The sequence below is a fragment of the Lampris incognitus genome, chromosome 3, assembly GCF_029633865.1.
Source record: "Lampris incognitus isolate fLamInc1 chromosome 3, fLamInc1.hap2, whole genome shotgun sequence".
In the NCBI taxonomy this organism is placed as follows: Eukaryota; Metazoa; Chordata; class Actinopteri; order Lampriformes; family Lampridae; genus Lampris; species Lampris incognitus.
In genome coordinates, this window is record NC_079213.1 from 113,422,421 (window position 1) to 113,437,420 (window position 15,000).

A 15,000-nucleotide genomic window follows, 5' to 3' on the forward strand; every position below is an offset into this window, starting at 1 on the left:
AGAATAGTAGATGACTGCATAATTAAGCAAACAGAAGGTGGCATCTTTCATTCAGCAGTGTCAGAAATAATAATGATAATGATAATAATCTTTATTTAGAATAATTATCTTTACTTATTATAATAATCTTTAGCCGTACAAAGTGCTGATCAACCGAAACAATGGAACAACTGACAAAGATGAAATGAAAAATAGAAAAAAGAAGATAAAAAATAAAAGTTTTCCAGAGGGGAGACAGACAGAAAAAATCAGTACAGAGAATGCAGAAGGCATGAAACACAAGAAGCCTTGTGATAAAAGAGCACTATAAGACATGCTCAGGACCAGAAGTCCATCTTTTTATCCTCCTCCTCGTCTTCCTCACCCACCACTGAAGACTCCACCCACATCTCTCACCTTGAGGAGTTCAGGCTCCCAGGTGTCCAAAGTCAGAGAGCGAACTTTGGAGAATGCACTCCCAAACTCCTGAGATGAACAGAAGACGTCCATTTTAGAAAAACACGAAGGAGGGCCAATCCTGAATAATGAGCAGAACCAGCCGAGTACTAATCTGCTGTCCGTCACAGGCAAACCCACACGCATGTGGTTTGAACCTGAGCCGGGCCACGAGGAGGAGGATGTGGTTGGAAGATTATCTGGGAGTGCAGCCTTTGAAGAACTTTACCTTAAATATGGCCCAGCTTCTCTCTGGATCCTAATAATCCATCCCTTCTGTTGCATTTTGTCAGCGGGAACCGGTCAAATTAAAGATTTCTGTCTGTTTCTTTACATTTATATGAGTTACAACCTGGCACACAGCAGGAAGACATGGGTTAGATTTCCCTTCCTGAGTGTCATATGACAGCAAAATGGCCGCTGTGTGCATATGGTCACTGGCCAAATTGAGGTTATAATCAGCGTGTACATCATCTACCGTGTTCCCGGCTCGAGATATTTCCTCCACCTCAGAGTCAGAGGGAGGTATGTACCTGTGAATGCCGGAGCACTGGATGCAGAGCGTGATGCCGAGATTGATGCTGGCCCAGCGGGGGTCCGGCTGACCACAGTCACAACAGCAGGAGTTCCCAGGAATGGCCAGGACCCTCTGGAGAGCGCTCTCCCCCTTCAGGGACCTCTCCTTGGGTTCCCCCCCAGAGTCCAGGCTTCCTGTGGATGTGGAAGACTTCCTGTCCAGCCTTCTGGGGTGAGCAGGAAGAGAAAGATATACTTTTCATTAAACTGGTGAGGATTTTAATACATCGTCTGCCCTGTTGTCATCTACAGACTCATCTTTTCATTTTGTTTTGTTGTTCTTTTTTGTTTTGTTTTGTTTTTGTTGTGTGTGTGTGTGAGTGATATATGTAGATTCTAGAAGCTGCTGTAAACTGGAGATAAATTCCTCGTATGCATTATCACACTTGGCCAATAAAGTTGATTCTAATTCTGATTCTATTTTTGCTGCTACAACAACCCAGTTTTGATCAAAGTGTAATCCAGTCTGACAGATGAAGACTAACAGTTGACTTTCTATTGTGTACATTTGTTAAATTCCAAATTTTTCTGGGTCATTATTTCTGGTCTGATGTGATGGGTTTTTTTTAGGTGTTGAATATTAAATAACAGCAGCTGGGAGATAGTGACTGTAAACTAGACAATATACCACATTAAAGCTATAGATTATTAACATCTAGCTATATATCATACAACATATATATATATAATATATATATATATATATATTATATATATATATATATATATATATATATATATACACACACACACAAACTTATAGTCATATGAATTATTTATCTCATCTCATCATCATCACCAGCCCCTTCTCCGGGGTCGGGTCCCGGTGCAGCAAGCTAAGTAGGGCACTCCAGACCTCCCTCTCCCCAGCAACACCCTCCAGCTCTTCCTGGGGGATCCCAAGGCGTTCCTAGGCCAGATTGACATGTAGTCCCTCCAGCGAGTTCTGGGTCTACCCCGGGGTCTCCCCCGTTGGCTGTGCCCAGAAAACCTCCAAAGGAAGGGCGCCCAGGGGGCATCCTGATCAGATGCCCGAACCACCTCAACTGGCTCCTTTCGCACAAAGGAGCAGCGGCTCTACTCCGAGCTCCCTCCAGATGTCTGAGCTCCTCACCCTATCTCTATGGCTGAGCCCAGACACCCTACGGAGGAAACTCATTTCAGCCGCTTGTATCCGCGATCTCACCCTTTCGGTTACTACCCAAAGCTCATGACCATAGGTGAGGGTTGGAATGAAGATTGACTGGTAAATTGAGAGCTTTGCCTTCTGGCTCAGCTCTTTCTTCACCACAGTGGTCCTGTACAATGTCCACTACTGCTGATGCTGCACCAATCCACCTTTCAATCTCCCGCTCCATCCTACCCTCACTCGTGAACAAGACCCCGAAATACTTGAACTCCTTCACTTGAGGCAATAACTCATCCCCAACCCGGAGGGACCAATCCACCATTTTCCGGTAGAGGACCATGGCCTCAGACTTGGAGGTGCTGACTCTCATCCCGGCCATTTCACACTCAGCTGCAAACCGCCCCAGTGTGCGCTGGAGGTCACGTTCTGATGAAGCCAACAAAACCACATCATCTGCGAAGAGCAGAGATGCAATTCTGTGGTTCCCAAAACGGACACACTCCTCACCTTGGCTGCACCTTGAGATCCTGTCCATGAATATCACAAACAGATGGGGGACAAGGGACAACCTTGGCGGAGTCCGACACCCACTGAAAACGTGTTTGACTTTGTGCTGAGAATGCGGCATATGAATTAGTTAGTATAAAATGTTTCTATACCTTAGAGATTTGTGTAAGCAAATAGCCAAGTATCTTAACAAACGAACTACCTAGTGAGGAAACGGTTTATTAACCGAAGGCCTCCATCCTGCTCATGGCTGAGGGTCGACTTGATAGTGGATATTACTATGATGTCCCCCATATGAAGGGAGGGACACATGACAGATAGATGTCCACTTTGTATATCTATGGATGGATGGATGATAGGTGGTCTTGAGTACCCTTCCCCTGTATGTATCTCTCATTCCATCATCAACCCTTCATTTAGTTATCCATCCTCATCTTTCTAACAGCACATCTATCAGTGTCATCTCAGTATTTATAATCAGACTCTCGTTTTCCATCAGTTCCCTCATCCATCTGTATATTCATACAGTCGTCTATCCAGGCATCCACTTCCGTGTATTATGACAGTCTCTCTCTCTCTCTCTGTAGTGACAGTGTGTGTGTGTGTGTGTGTGTGTGTGTGTGTGTGTGTGTGTGTGTGTGTGTGTGTGTGTGTGTGTGTGTGTGTGTGTGTGTGTGTGTGTGTGTTGGTACCTCTGAAGTGTCTCCCTTCTCTCTGAAGGCGGTGGCGATGCTGTTCTGAACAGCTCTGATCCAAGCTTGCCGCAGCTTCTCCGAGTCTGCCTGCATCATGCAGCTCCTGCTGAAACACACCAGCGTCAAAACACCAGCTGTGTGTGTGTGTGTGTGTGTGTATGTGTGTGTGTGTGTGTGTATGTGTATACTGCAGTATGTGCCTAGCTGAGAGTCTATGTGTGAGTAGAACTTCATCTAATATTTCTTAGCTTTTGTGTTTATCTGTTTATCTTACTGAATACATGTGTGCATAGGTGTAGGTGTTTATGTGTGGTTCTATGTGTGAGAGTGTGTATCTACATATGTGTGTTGGTGTGTGGGTGTGTGTGTGTAAACTCACTTGGTAGGAGAGACAACCTCGAAGCAGAATCGACGTTCAATGTCCTCACAATGTTTGACCGTACACAACCTCAGGTCCTCAACCACCACTGTGGGATTATCCTGATGTAACAAACACAGTCTGGTCAGAACCACACACACACACACACACACACACACACACACACACACACACACACATGCATGCATGCATGCACACACACATATACACATGCACGCACGCACACATGCACCCACATGCATGCACGCACAATCATATACTCTCACTCATGCATGCACACACATGCACAAATGCACGCACGCATGCACGCACACGCACACACACACAAACACTCGCATGCACACACACATGCACACACACTCATGCACGCACACTCGCATGCACACACACATGCACATACACTCATGCACGCACACACACACACACACACACACACACACACACACACACACACACACACACACACGGTACAAGTCAAACTACAGTTCATTTGACACCAGCTGTCAGTGTAAGGTGAGTGAGTGTGTCAGTGTGAGTCAGTGGCAGTGTAAGGTGAGTGAGTGTGTCAGTGTGAGTCAGTGGCAGTGTAAGGTGAGTGAGTGTGAGTCAGTGGCAGTGTAAGGTGAGTACAGTGAGGTTTGTGGTGGGAGTGTGTGGTCTGACGTGTGTCTGGCTTCATGTGGTGGTTTGTGGACCAGTCACCTGACACACCTTAAACTTCTTCTGGTAAACTAGCTGGTTGTTCTGGATGGAGAACCACCTCCTGCAAGATGATCACATGAGCAGAAGAATGAACACGTCAAAATAGAGTCACACGAAGAACCAAAAATAGAGTCACATGAAGAACCAAAAATAGAGTCACATGCAGCAACCAGAGAGAAGAATCAGTGCAGTCATTCATCTCTGCAAACATCATGATTTCACATCCCTGTGGTCTGAACGAGAGAGAGGCTTCACCTGAGGCCAAGCTGAACGCCTCCCTCCACGCCACGGTGATCAACACCAAAATCAGCTTTCTAACACTTCCTTTTTTTTTCATTAAAGTCTATTAGCCGTCTAAAAGTAGCTCAAGAACTTATCAAACATCATGCATCAACATTAAACCGTTCTTCTCACACAAAGATATTCTAAACTTTCAGCAGACTGAACTAACAACAGCTCTCGAGAGGCAGCGTGACATCAAGCTAACAGCTAACCGCTAACTGCTGTTAGCTTAGATAGATAGATAGATAAACAGACAGAAAGACAGATAGATATACATAGCTAGCCAGCCAGCCAGCCAGCCAGACAGACGGATACACAGCCGTTTAGTTAAAAGAATAAAAAACCGGCAGCTATTAACACTGCTCATCAGGTGGTCCAACGGTCCGACAGACAGGTAGTAAAGCAGACATGAAGACAGACAATAAGATTGATGGACAGATGATCAGACAGCTAAACAGATAGATGGACTGTGTCTATAGTGAATGGCGCAGCTCACTACATCCTGTTGACTTCTGCTTTAACTGACTTTGTAAAGTGACTCTATCGGCCTATGATGGATTTACTGGACATGTAGAGCTGGATGTCATCAGAAAAGCAGTGGCCCCAGGGAGACGCCTTGCAATAGAGGAGCAGTGAAGGAGGTGCAGTTTTAGATGCTGATGAACTGTTGTCTGTTTGTGAGACATGACTTCAGCACGGAGAGGCCAGTACCAGTGGTGTTGAGGGAGAAGAATGGTGTGGTTGATGGTGTCAAAAGCTGCAGTGAGGAGAGGGCAGGGGAGGTGGTCAGGTTGATGTAGACGGTGTCAATTTTAGTTTGGAAAATGACAGAAAAGAGTTGCATTTGTTAACTGTAAGGAAATTGGAGGACTTGTCGCTGGATTTGAGAGGTTTATTGTGGAAAAGAGGGCCGTGGGGTTTGAACAGTAGGTGGGCCAGGCTGTGAGGACAGCACCTTTGTATTGTTGAAGGTAGTCTGTGTAGGCTTGGAGATGCACCCTTAAAGCAGTTTTCTTGCAGAGTCTTTTGAGCTGGTGCCTACGGGATTTCATTTGACGGCGTTCAGGAGCATACCAGGGAGCTGAGTGTGTGAAGGAGACTATTTTGGTTTTGATGGGGGATAGCTGATCAAGACAGGAGGAGAGTGAGTCATTATAACAACTGACAAGATTGGAGGGATTATCAAACAGCAGGGGAGGGGGTGCAGACATCTTACTGGAAAGAGAGGCAGGAGGAGCAGATGGGGAGATAGATGTGAGATTTCTAAAGGCTATATTATGCAGCTGACTTTTGGAATGGGGTCAGGGTGTCAGCATCAAATTAGCAAACAAATGGATTCACATCTGCCCTGTCGGAGGAGGAGGAGGGGTGGGGGTCGGGGTTGCACCCATGGAACAATGTAAAGAGATGGAGGCTCTAGCTAAATAAAACTGAAGTATGACTCTCTGTTGGCTCACAGTCTCGAGGAAGGACAACTTCCAAGAGAGATTGCTTCGCTGCCCACACGCACACCCCGGGCTGGTATAAACCTGATTCTGAACACAGCCTCCCCACCGTGTCCCTCACAACAACACACTTCAGGGAAACGTCTTCACCAGCCTGAAAACGGCAGAATCAGGGCCGGATCTTACTTTAAACGCGGTAACACACAAGTCAAGTTCACCCGGAACGTCTTGAATCACACACACGAGCTGAACACAACACGTCTTTTGTCGCTCGCAGGTTTGGCTGTACCGTCTGAACTGTGTGTGTGGCCGTCGGAGTCGGGTACCTGTTCCAGGTTTTGAAGGCGTTGCTGGCCCTCTTAAACAGGTAACCCTCCATGGCGATGCCGTTGTCTGCATCCACATTGTACTCCAGCTTTGTGTCGTCATTCGAGAAGTCCTGACGAAGAGACAGAGAGAGACGGCGGGGGGGGGGGGGGTGAGGGGAGAGAGGGGGGGAGGGGGAGAGCAAAAGGCAGGAAAGAAGTGGAGATGAGAGAGAAGAGAAACAAAGTGGTTAAATCACATTTTTCCACATAATCAGCACCAACGCTGTATGCTAGCTGTAGCGCTCCCTTCACACCAGTGACCTTTTCTAGAGGACTCAGCAGGCTGCACAACACACACACACACACACACACACACACACACACACACACACACACACACACACACACACACGCTGTTACAGTGGTCTGTCTGTCTGCAGGTGAGGATGTGGAGGTGAGGGCAGGTGGTGGCAGGTGTAGAATGGGTGTAGAACGGTGTAGAACAGGTGAAGGGTGAGGAGATGCTGGGTGGTGCTGGGTGCTGTGTATCATGGCTGTACTGTGGAGGCGTGGTGGGTTGGGGAGGAGGTGGTTGTGGATGTACTGTGTGAGATGTGGTGACTGTGAGGATGGTGGAGAAACGGGTGCAGTACAGTAATAAGACCTGTACTTCTACACAGCAGTATGAGTTATACTCTCACACAGTAGCAGGAGAAGGTCAGGTTGACGGTATGAATGAAAGTGTTTGCAGTGAGACACTGCAGTGGATGGGAAAGTAGAAGTGCTGCTGCTCACACACTTTGACTGACACAGTTTGACTGATAGTTTGACTGACACAGTTTGACTGACAGTTTCACTGAAACAGTTTGACTGATAGTTTGATTGACACAGTTTGACTGACAGTTTGACTGTTACAGTTCGATTGACACAGTTTGACTGAAACAGTTTGACTGATAGTTTGATTGACACAGTTTGACTGACAGTTTGACTGATATTTTGACTGACACAGTTTGACTGATACGGTTTGACTGACACAGTTTGACTGATACAGCTTGACTGACAGTTTGACTGACACAGTTTGACTGACACAGCTTGACTGATACAGTTTGACTGATACAGCTTGACTGACAGTTTGACTGACACAGCTTGACTGACAGTTTGACTGACACAGTTTGACTGACACAGCTTGACTGATACAGTTTGACTGATACAGCTTGACTGACACAGCTTGACTGACACAGTTTGACTGACACAGTTTGACTGACACAGCTTGACTGACACAGTTTGACTGACACAGTTTGACTGATATTTTGACTGACACAGTTTGACTGATACGGTTTGACTGACACAGTTTGACTGATACAGCTTGACTGACAGTTTGACTGACACAGTTTGACTGACACAGCTTGACTGATACAGTTTGACTGATACAGCTTGACTGACAGTTTGACTGACACAGCTTGACTGACAGTTTGACTGACACAGTTTGACTGACACAGCTTGACTGATACAGTTTGACTGATACAGCTTGACTGACACAGCTTGACTGACACAGTTTGACTGACACAGTTTGACTGACACAGCTTGACTGACACAGTTTGACTGACACAGTTTGACTGACACAGTTTGACTGACACAGCTTGACTGACACAGCTTGACTGACACAGTTTGACTGACACAGTTTGACTGACACAGCTTGACTGACACAGTTTGACTGACACAGCTTGACTGACACAGTTTGACTGACACAGTTTGACTGACAGTTTGACTGACACAGCTTGACTGATACAGTTTGACTGACACAGCTTGACTGAAACAGTTTGACTGACACAGTTTGACTGACACAGTTTGACTGACACAGCTTGACTGAAACAGTTTGACTGACACAGTTTGACTGACACAGTTTGACTGACACAGTTTGACTGATACAGTTTGACTGATACAGTTTGACTGACGAGCTGAAGCGTCTGCTTGTGTCACACACTCTCCTGATGACATCATGAATTGTGATTTATGTGTTTTTGGTTTTGCACAAACGTCAGGATGCAGAAGAGTCAACAACACAGAGGCTCATACCCTCCTCCCCCCCTCCCTCTCTCTGTTTCTCTCTCTCTCTACCTCCCTCCCTCTGTCTCTCTCTCCCTCCCCTCTCTCTCTCTTTCTCCCTGCCTCTCTATCTCTCCCTCACCCTCCCTCTCTCTCTCTTTCTCCCTGCCTCTCTATCTCTCTCTCTCCCTCCCCTCTCTCTCTCTTTCTCCCTGCCTCTCTATCTCTTGCTCTCTCCCTCACCCTCCCTCTTTCTCTCTCTCTCCGTACCTCCCTCCCTCTCTCTCTCCCTCCCCCTCTCTCTCTCTTTCTCTCTTTCTCCCTGCTTCTCTATCTCTTGCTCTCTCCCTCACCCTCCCTCCCCCTCCCTCCCTTTCTCCCTGCCTCTCTATCTCTTGCTCTCTCCCTCACCCTCCCTCTCTCTCTCTCCCTCCCCCTCTCTCCCCTCTCTCTCCCTTTCTCCCTGCCTCTCTATCTTTCTCCCTGCCCCTCTATCTCTTGCTCTCTCCCTCACCCTCCCTCTTTCTCTCTCTCTCCGTACCTCCCTCCCTCCCTCCCTCTCCCTCTTCCCGTCTGTCTGTCCTTCCTTCTCGATGGTGTAACCAGAGCTGTCAGCCTTGACATGGGATCAGTGTGTCTGCAACAGAACCTGCCATGAACTACCAGGGCTGCTACCACACACACACACACACACACACACACACACACACACCTCTTTCTCAAAGGTAGCTCTGTGTGTGTGTGTGTGTGTGTGTGTGTGTGTGTGTGTCAGGGTCACTCTATGCACAAGCCACTGATCAATGGCAGCATGTGGTCTAGATTTATAACCACAATGATCTGGTACTGAATCATCAGCACTGTGTTTCAGGAAACATCCACCGCTCCTCCTGACAGGCTCATCTGCTCCATCCACACCTCCTCCAAACATCTACACCCCCTCCAAACATCCACACCGCCTCCAAACATCTCCACCCCCTCCAAACATCTCCACCTCCTCCAAACATCTCCACCTCCTCCAAACATCCACACCGCCTCCAAACATCTCCACCCCCCTCCAAACATCCACACTGCCTCCAAACATCTACACCCCCCTTCCAAACATCTCCACCTCCTCCAAACATCTCCACCTCCTCCAAACAGCCACACCTCCTCCAAACATCTACACCCCCTCCAAATATCTACACCCCCTTCAAACATCTCCACCTTCTCCAAACAGCTACATGTCCTCCAAACATCTCCACCTCCTCCAAACATCTACACCCCCTCCAAACATCCACACCGCCTCCAAACATCTCCACCTCCTCCAAACATCTCCACCTCCTCCAAACATCTCCACCTCCTCCAAACATCTACACCCCCTCCAAATATCTACACCCCCTTCAAACATCTCCACCTCCTCCAAACATCTCCACCTCCTCCAAACATCTCCACCTCCTCCAAACATCTACACCCCCTCCAAACATCCACACCGCCTCCAAACATCTCCACCCCCTCCAAACATCCACACTGCCTCCAAACATCTACACCCCCTTCCAAACATCTCCACCTCCTCCAAACAGCCACACCTCCTCCAAACATCTACACCCCCTCCAAACATCTCCCCCTCCTCCAAACAGCTACATGTCCTCCAAACATCTCCACCCCCTCCAAACATCTCCACCTCCTCCAAACAGCTACATGTCCTCCAAACATCTCCACCTCCTCCAAACATCTACACCCCCTCCTCCAAGCATCTACACCCCCTGCAAAGAAACAACCCCCATAAAAATAAAAGACACATTCAGGTCCACTGTCTCTTGTGCAGTGAAGAGGTCTTATGGAGGGGGAACTGAATCAGAACCAGGTAGGGACGCTTTTAAAGACGGACTTATAAATAAAGACTTAGAGGAGTCTCTCATCACGACAGCAGAGATGAACCCAGATGAGAAGCACCACACACACTGTTCCACAGCTGATACACTGCCGATCCTTCTGCTTTACTGTGATACTACATGTTTATGACACAAACAGCAGGACTCTAGTACAGGACGTACTTCAACGGACGCCACATGGTTCACTAAACACATTCTAAACTGGTTAAAGAAGTCAGCCGAGTCTGGCCCTTCACCACAACCTGCAGTAAAACACTCAGTTCTGCCGTGTGCTGACCAGTCAAATCTGTCACACGCCAACTGCTCCCATCTCCTCCGACAAGCTGACCACTGTAACAAGGTGTCATAAAGTGTAATAAGGTTTAAGAAGGTGTAACAAGGTGTAATAAGTTTTAATAAGGTGTAACAAGGTGTAATAAGTTTTAATAAGGTTTAAGAAGGTGTAACAAGGTGTAATAAGTTTTAATAAGGTGTAGTAAGGTTTAATAAGGTGCAACAAGGTTTAAGAAGGTGTAACAAGGTGTAATAAGTTTTAATAAGGTGTAGTAAGGTTTAAGAAGGTGTAACAAGGTGTAATAAGTTTTAATAAGGTGTAATAAGGTGTAATAAGGTGTAGTAAGGTTTAATAAGGTGTAACAAGGTTTAAGAAGGTGTAATAAGGTTTAATAAGGTGTAAAAAGGTGTAATAAGTTTTAATAAGGTGTAATAAGGTGTAACAAGGTGTAACAAGGTGTAATAAGGTGTAGTAAGGTTTAATAAGGTGTAAGGTTTAAGAAGGTGTAACAAGGTGTAATAAGGTGTAGTAAGGTTTAATAAGGTCTAACAATGTGAATAAGGTGTAACAAGGTGGGACACGTTTGAGTCTAGAGACCCGACGTGTTAACTTAGGATGAAATATGTCTTATGTGTGTATTTGGTGAATAACGTTGACGCTGTTTGCTTGTTTGTTTTCCTTACTGATTGAATGGTCTTGAACTTACTGCCTTTGCTCTGTTTGCCTTTGCTTTTACTGTGTCTAATTTATTATTTTTCTAAATTATATTTAATCTACAGGACGTGAGGATTTACTATGTAAATTTATTTGAGTTTGTACACACGTTAAAAATAGAAATGTCAATAAACAGATTTGTTTTAAAAACTGTTGGACATCTGAGCTTTAAGAGTTTTGAGACGGAAAAGCTGACAGACAGAAACACTGACTGACAGACAGAAACACTGACTGGGTGACCAAAGCTGGTACAGTATAAAAACTAGAAAGCTGAACCCAGGAAACACGTCTGTTTTCAGGAAATGACCTCATCATTCCACCAAAGATTCCATTCAGTGGGCGGGGTCGATGACCACCACTTCCTGTTTACTGCCTTAATAGCAGCAGGGCCAAATACACTGAAGAAGAGGCAATAAGCAGCAGAAGTATTTGGAATATGTCTGCAATCACTGCAGGGAGAAATTTCTTTTTAAAAAACAAAAAAGAAAGAAAGAGTCCCAGACCATGTGCTCTGGATATCTTCTGTGTTATATGCTGAACTTTCTCTGCTGGTTGAACTGTAATTCCAGGACAATAAAGATGTGAACTGCATATAAAGCCACGGTCCAACCAAAGGTCTGCTGGTGTTCACCAACAGTCAGCTAAACACTGGACAAGACATCAAGTAGAAAACACCGACCAGGTAGCTCCTACACACCACTGCTGCTTCAGCACCACCTCAATTTGTCTGTACTCTGATTTAGTTCATGCTGTGTGTGTGTGTGGGGGGGGGGGGGGCAGAGCGGACATGCCGTGTGTACTCCCATAGCCTGGATCAGCTGATGTGACCGGAGCAAAAGCTATGATGATGATGATGTGGTGAAGGTTGTGTGTATGGAGACAGTTTTAAGTGTCTCATGTGTTTTGACACATTACTCTATGATCTAGTATGATCTAGTACAATCTAGTATGATCTAGTGCAGGGATAGGCAACATGGTCCAGAAAGGTCCGGTGTGGGTGCAGGTCTTTGTTCCAACCAAGGAGTTACACACCTGAGTCTACAAATCAAGGTCCTTAGCAAAGACTATTGGTTGATCTATAGAATCAGGTGTGTAACTGCTTGGTTGGAACAAAGACCTGCACCCACACCGGACCTTTCTGGACCATGTTGCCTATCCCTGATCTAGTATGATCTAGTACAATCTAGTATGATCTAGCATGATATCGTATGATCTAGTATGATATAGTGTGATCTAGTATGATCTAGTATAATCTAGTGTGATCTAGCATGATATAGTATGATCTAGTATAATCTAGTGTGATCGAGTACGATGTAGTGTGGTCTAGTACGATCTAGTATAATATAGTGTGATCTAGTACGGTGTAGTATGATCGGGTGTGATCTAGTGTGATCTAGTATGATCTAGTGTGGTCTAGTACGGTGTAGTATGATCGGGTGTGATCTAGTATGATCTAGTGTGGTCTAGTACGGTGTAGTATGATCGGGTGTGATCTAGTGGGATCTAGTATGATGTAGTACTGTTTCCACTGGTGTTCAGTTGCTGTCTTTCATGTTTTCACACAGCAGTAAACCAAAAGACCTTGAGCTCGCCGGAAAATCCTCACACATGACACCACGGTTTGTCACGTGCGCACACACACACACACACACACACACACACACACACACACACACACAATTTTTCCAGTATGCCACACACTGGGACAGCACAGTCTATTTTAAGTGTGTGGGGTACAGAACAGGATGGTGGAGCTCCTGGATGGCATGATAACTGTAATTCCTCAAACTAATCCTCCCCACCCCCCCCACCCCCACCCTCTCTCTGCGTCTGTCTCTCTCTTGTCTCTCGCAATTCAGTTCAATTCAATTCAATTCAATTCAAACGGCTTTAATGGCATGATGTAACAATGTACATATTGCCAAAGCAAGTGTCCAAATATTGAAAAAAGAGAAACAAAAGCCAAACATCAGTTGGAAAACACCATTGAAAACAAACACACTACAACAAAGAAACACAAGACAAGACAAAAGAACATACTGTTATCCAATATGGCAGCAACAACGTGTGTCAAGTGACTGTCACTCACTGTGCCTCACTTTATGGCAGGCAGCAACATAGACTGCTGCTAACTTACACTCACTGTGCCTCACTTTATGGCAGGCAGCAACATAGACTGCTGCTAACTTACACTCACTGTGCCTCACTTTATGGCAGGCAGCAACATAGACTGCTGCTAACTTACACTCACTGTGCCTCACTTTATGGCAGGCAGCAACATAGACTGCTGCTAACTTACACTCACTGTGCCTCACTTTATGGCAGCAGCAACATAGACTGCTGCTAACGTACAGCTCTTTGGGTCTTCCCCTTGCAGGACTGGTAGTTTTTCTTCCTCTGGTAGGTTTAGAAAACCTTTTGTTATTAGTTGGAATAGTTTAAAATGTGCTTCTCTAACATGTTTATATGTTCACATGTGGTGAGGAAGGGTAGGTCTGTTTCAGGCTCACTGAGGGTGCAGTGATGATGATGATGATGATGAGGGTGCAGTGACAGCACAGTCTGTACACAGTCCAGGTTCTGTTTAGGTGGTGATCAGTCACCATGCTCACATCATCTGCTGTGGTGGACTGTCCATGTAGAGACAGACAGCACTACATGTTGCTCTGTGTGTTTGTTTGTGTTTACAATGTGTGATGTAGTTTTAACTGTTTGGTAGTTTGACTGGGTCTGACTGGTGATGTGTTGTGTTGTGTTGCTGAGGTGTGTTAATAGAGCAGGTTTGTGGTCTCAGCCTCAGGACCAGTTGGGTAAGGGGGTTCCTATTACTCCTCAGCTCTTGGCATTGCAGGGCTTGGTGATGTGTCCAAAAGTTCATTGCTCTTGTTTGTATGTTTAATATTAGTGGGTATTGACCTAATTCTGCCCTGCATGCATTGTTAGTAGCTTTCCTCTGGACATGTAGGAGGCTCTTACAGAACTCTGCATGCAGGGTCTCAGTGGGGTGTTTATCCCACTGAGTAAAGTCTTGTTTTGTAAGTGGACCCCACACCCCACTGCCATAGAGTGCAACTGGTTCATTAACACACTCAATTCATTTTAACCAAATTCTAACTGGTATTTCTGTTTGTATATTTATTTTTATGGCGTAGAAAGCCCGGCGTGCTGTCCCTCTCATCTCATGAACCGCTTCATATAAATGTCCAGTTGAACTTAGTTTTAATCCTGGACAGGTGTAGGGTGTGCAGGAGGCTACATGTTTTGTACCAGTTGAGAATTTAGGTAGAACATCCTGAGATCTGGATCTCTTTTGGAACATCATTATTTTGGTCTTTTTGGGGTTTACTATCAGGGTCCAGATCTGGTAGTAATGTTCTAGCAGATCCAAGCTCTGCTGTAAGCCATCTGCTGTGGGGGCCAGCAGAACCAGGTCATCTGCAAAGAGTAGGCATTTCACCTCCTGAATGTGGAGACTTACCCCGGGGACAGAGGACTTCTCTAGTATAGTAGCCAGTTCACTGATGTAGATATTGAAGAGTGCAGGGCTGAGGGGACAGCCCTGACGGACACCTCGCCCTCGGGGAAAGAATTCTGTTCTTTTTTTGCCAATGTTTACGCTGAACATATTGCCAGAATA

The 15,000-nt window shown here is 45.8% G+C and overlaps 1 protein-coding gene across 1 annotated transcript in view; it reads right to left on the minus strand.

Annotated features, from left to right (window-relative positions):
• The window catches only part of LOC130110190 (arf-GAP with coiled-coil, ANK repeat and PH domain-containing protein 2-like), a 121,982-nt gene that overhangs the window by 21,868 nt on the left and 85,114 nt on the right, over positions 1-15,000 (minus strand). Inside the window, 8 exon segments of the mRNA XM_056277202.1 lie at positions 397-449; positions 452-465; positions 969-1,175; positions 2,350-2,357; positions 3,340-3,445; positions 3,722-3,822; positions 4,433-4,484; positions 6,477-6,589. Of these exon segments, the coding sequence (XP_056133177.1) occupies positions 397-449; positions 452-465; positions 969-1,175; positions 2,350-2,357; positions 3,340-3,445; positions 3,722-3,822; positions 4,433-4,484; positions 6,477-6,589 (654 nt within the window).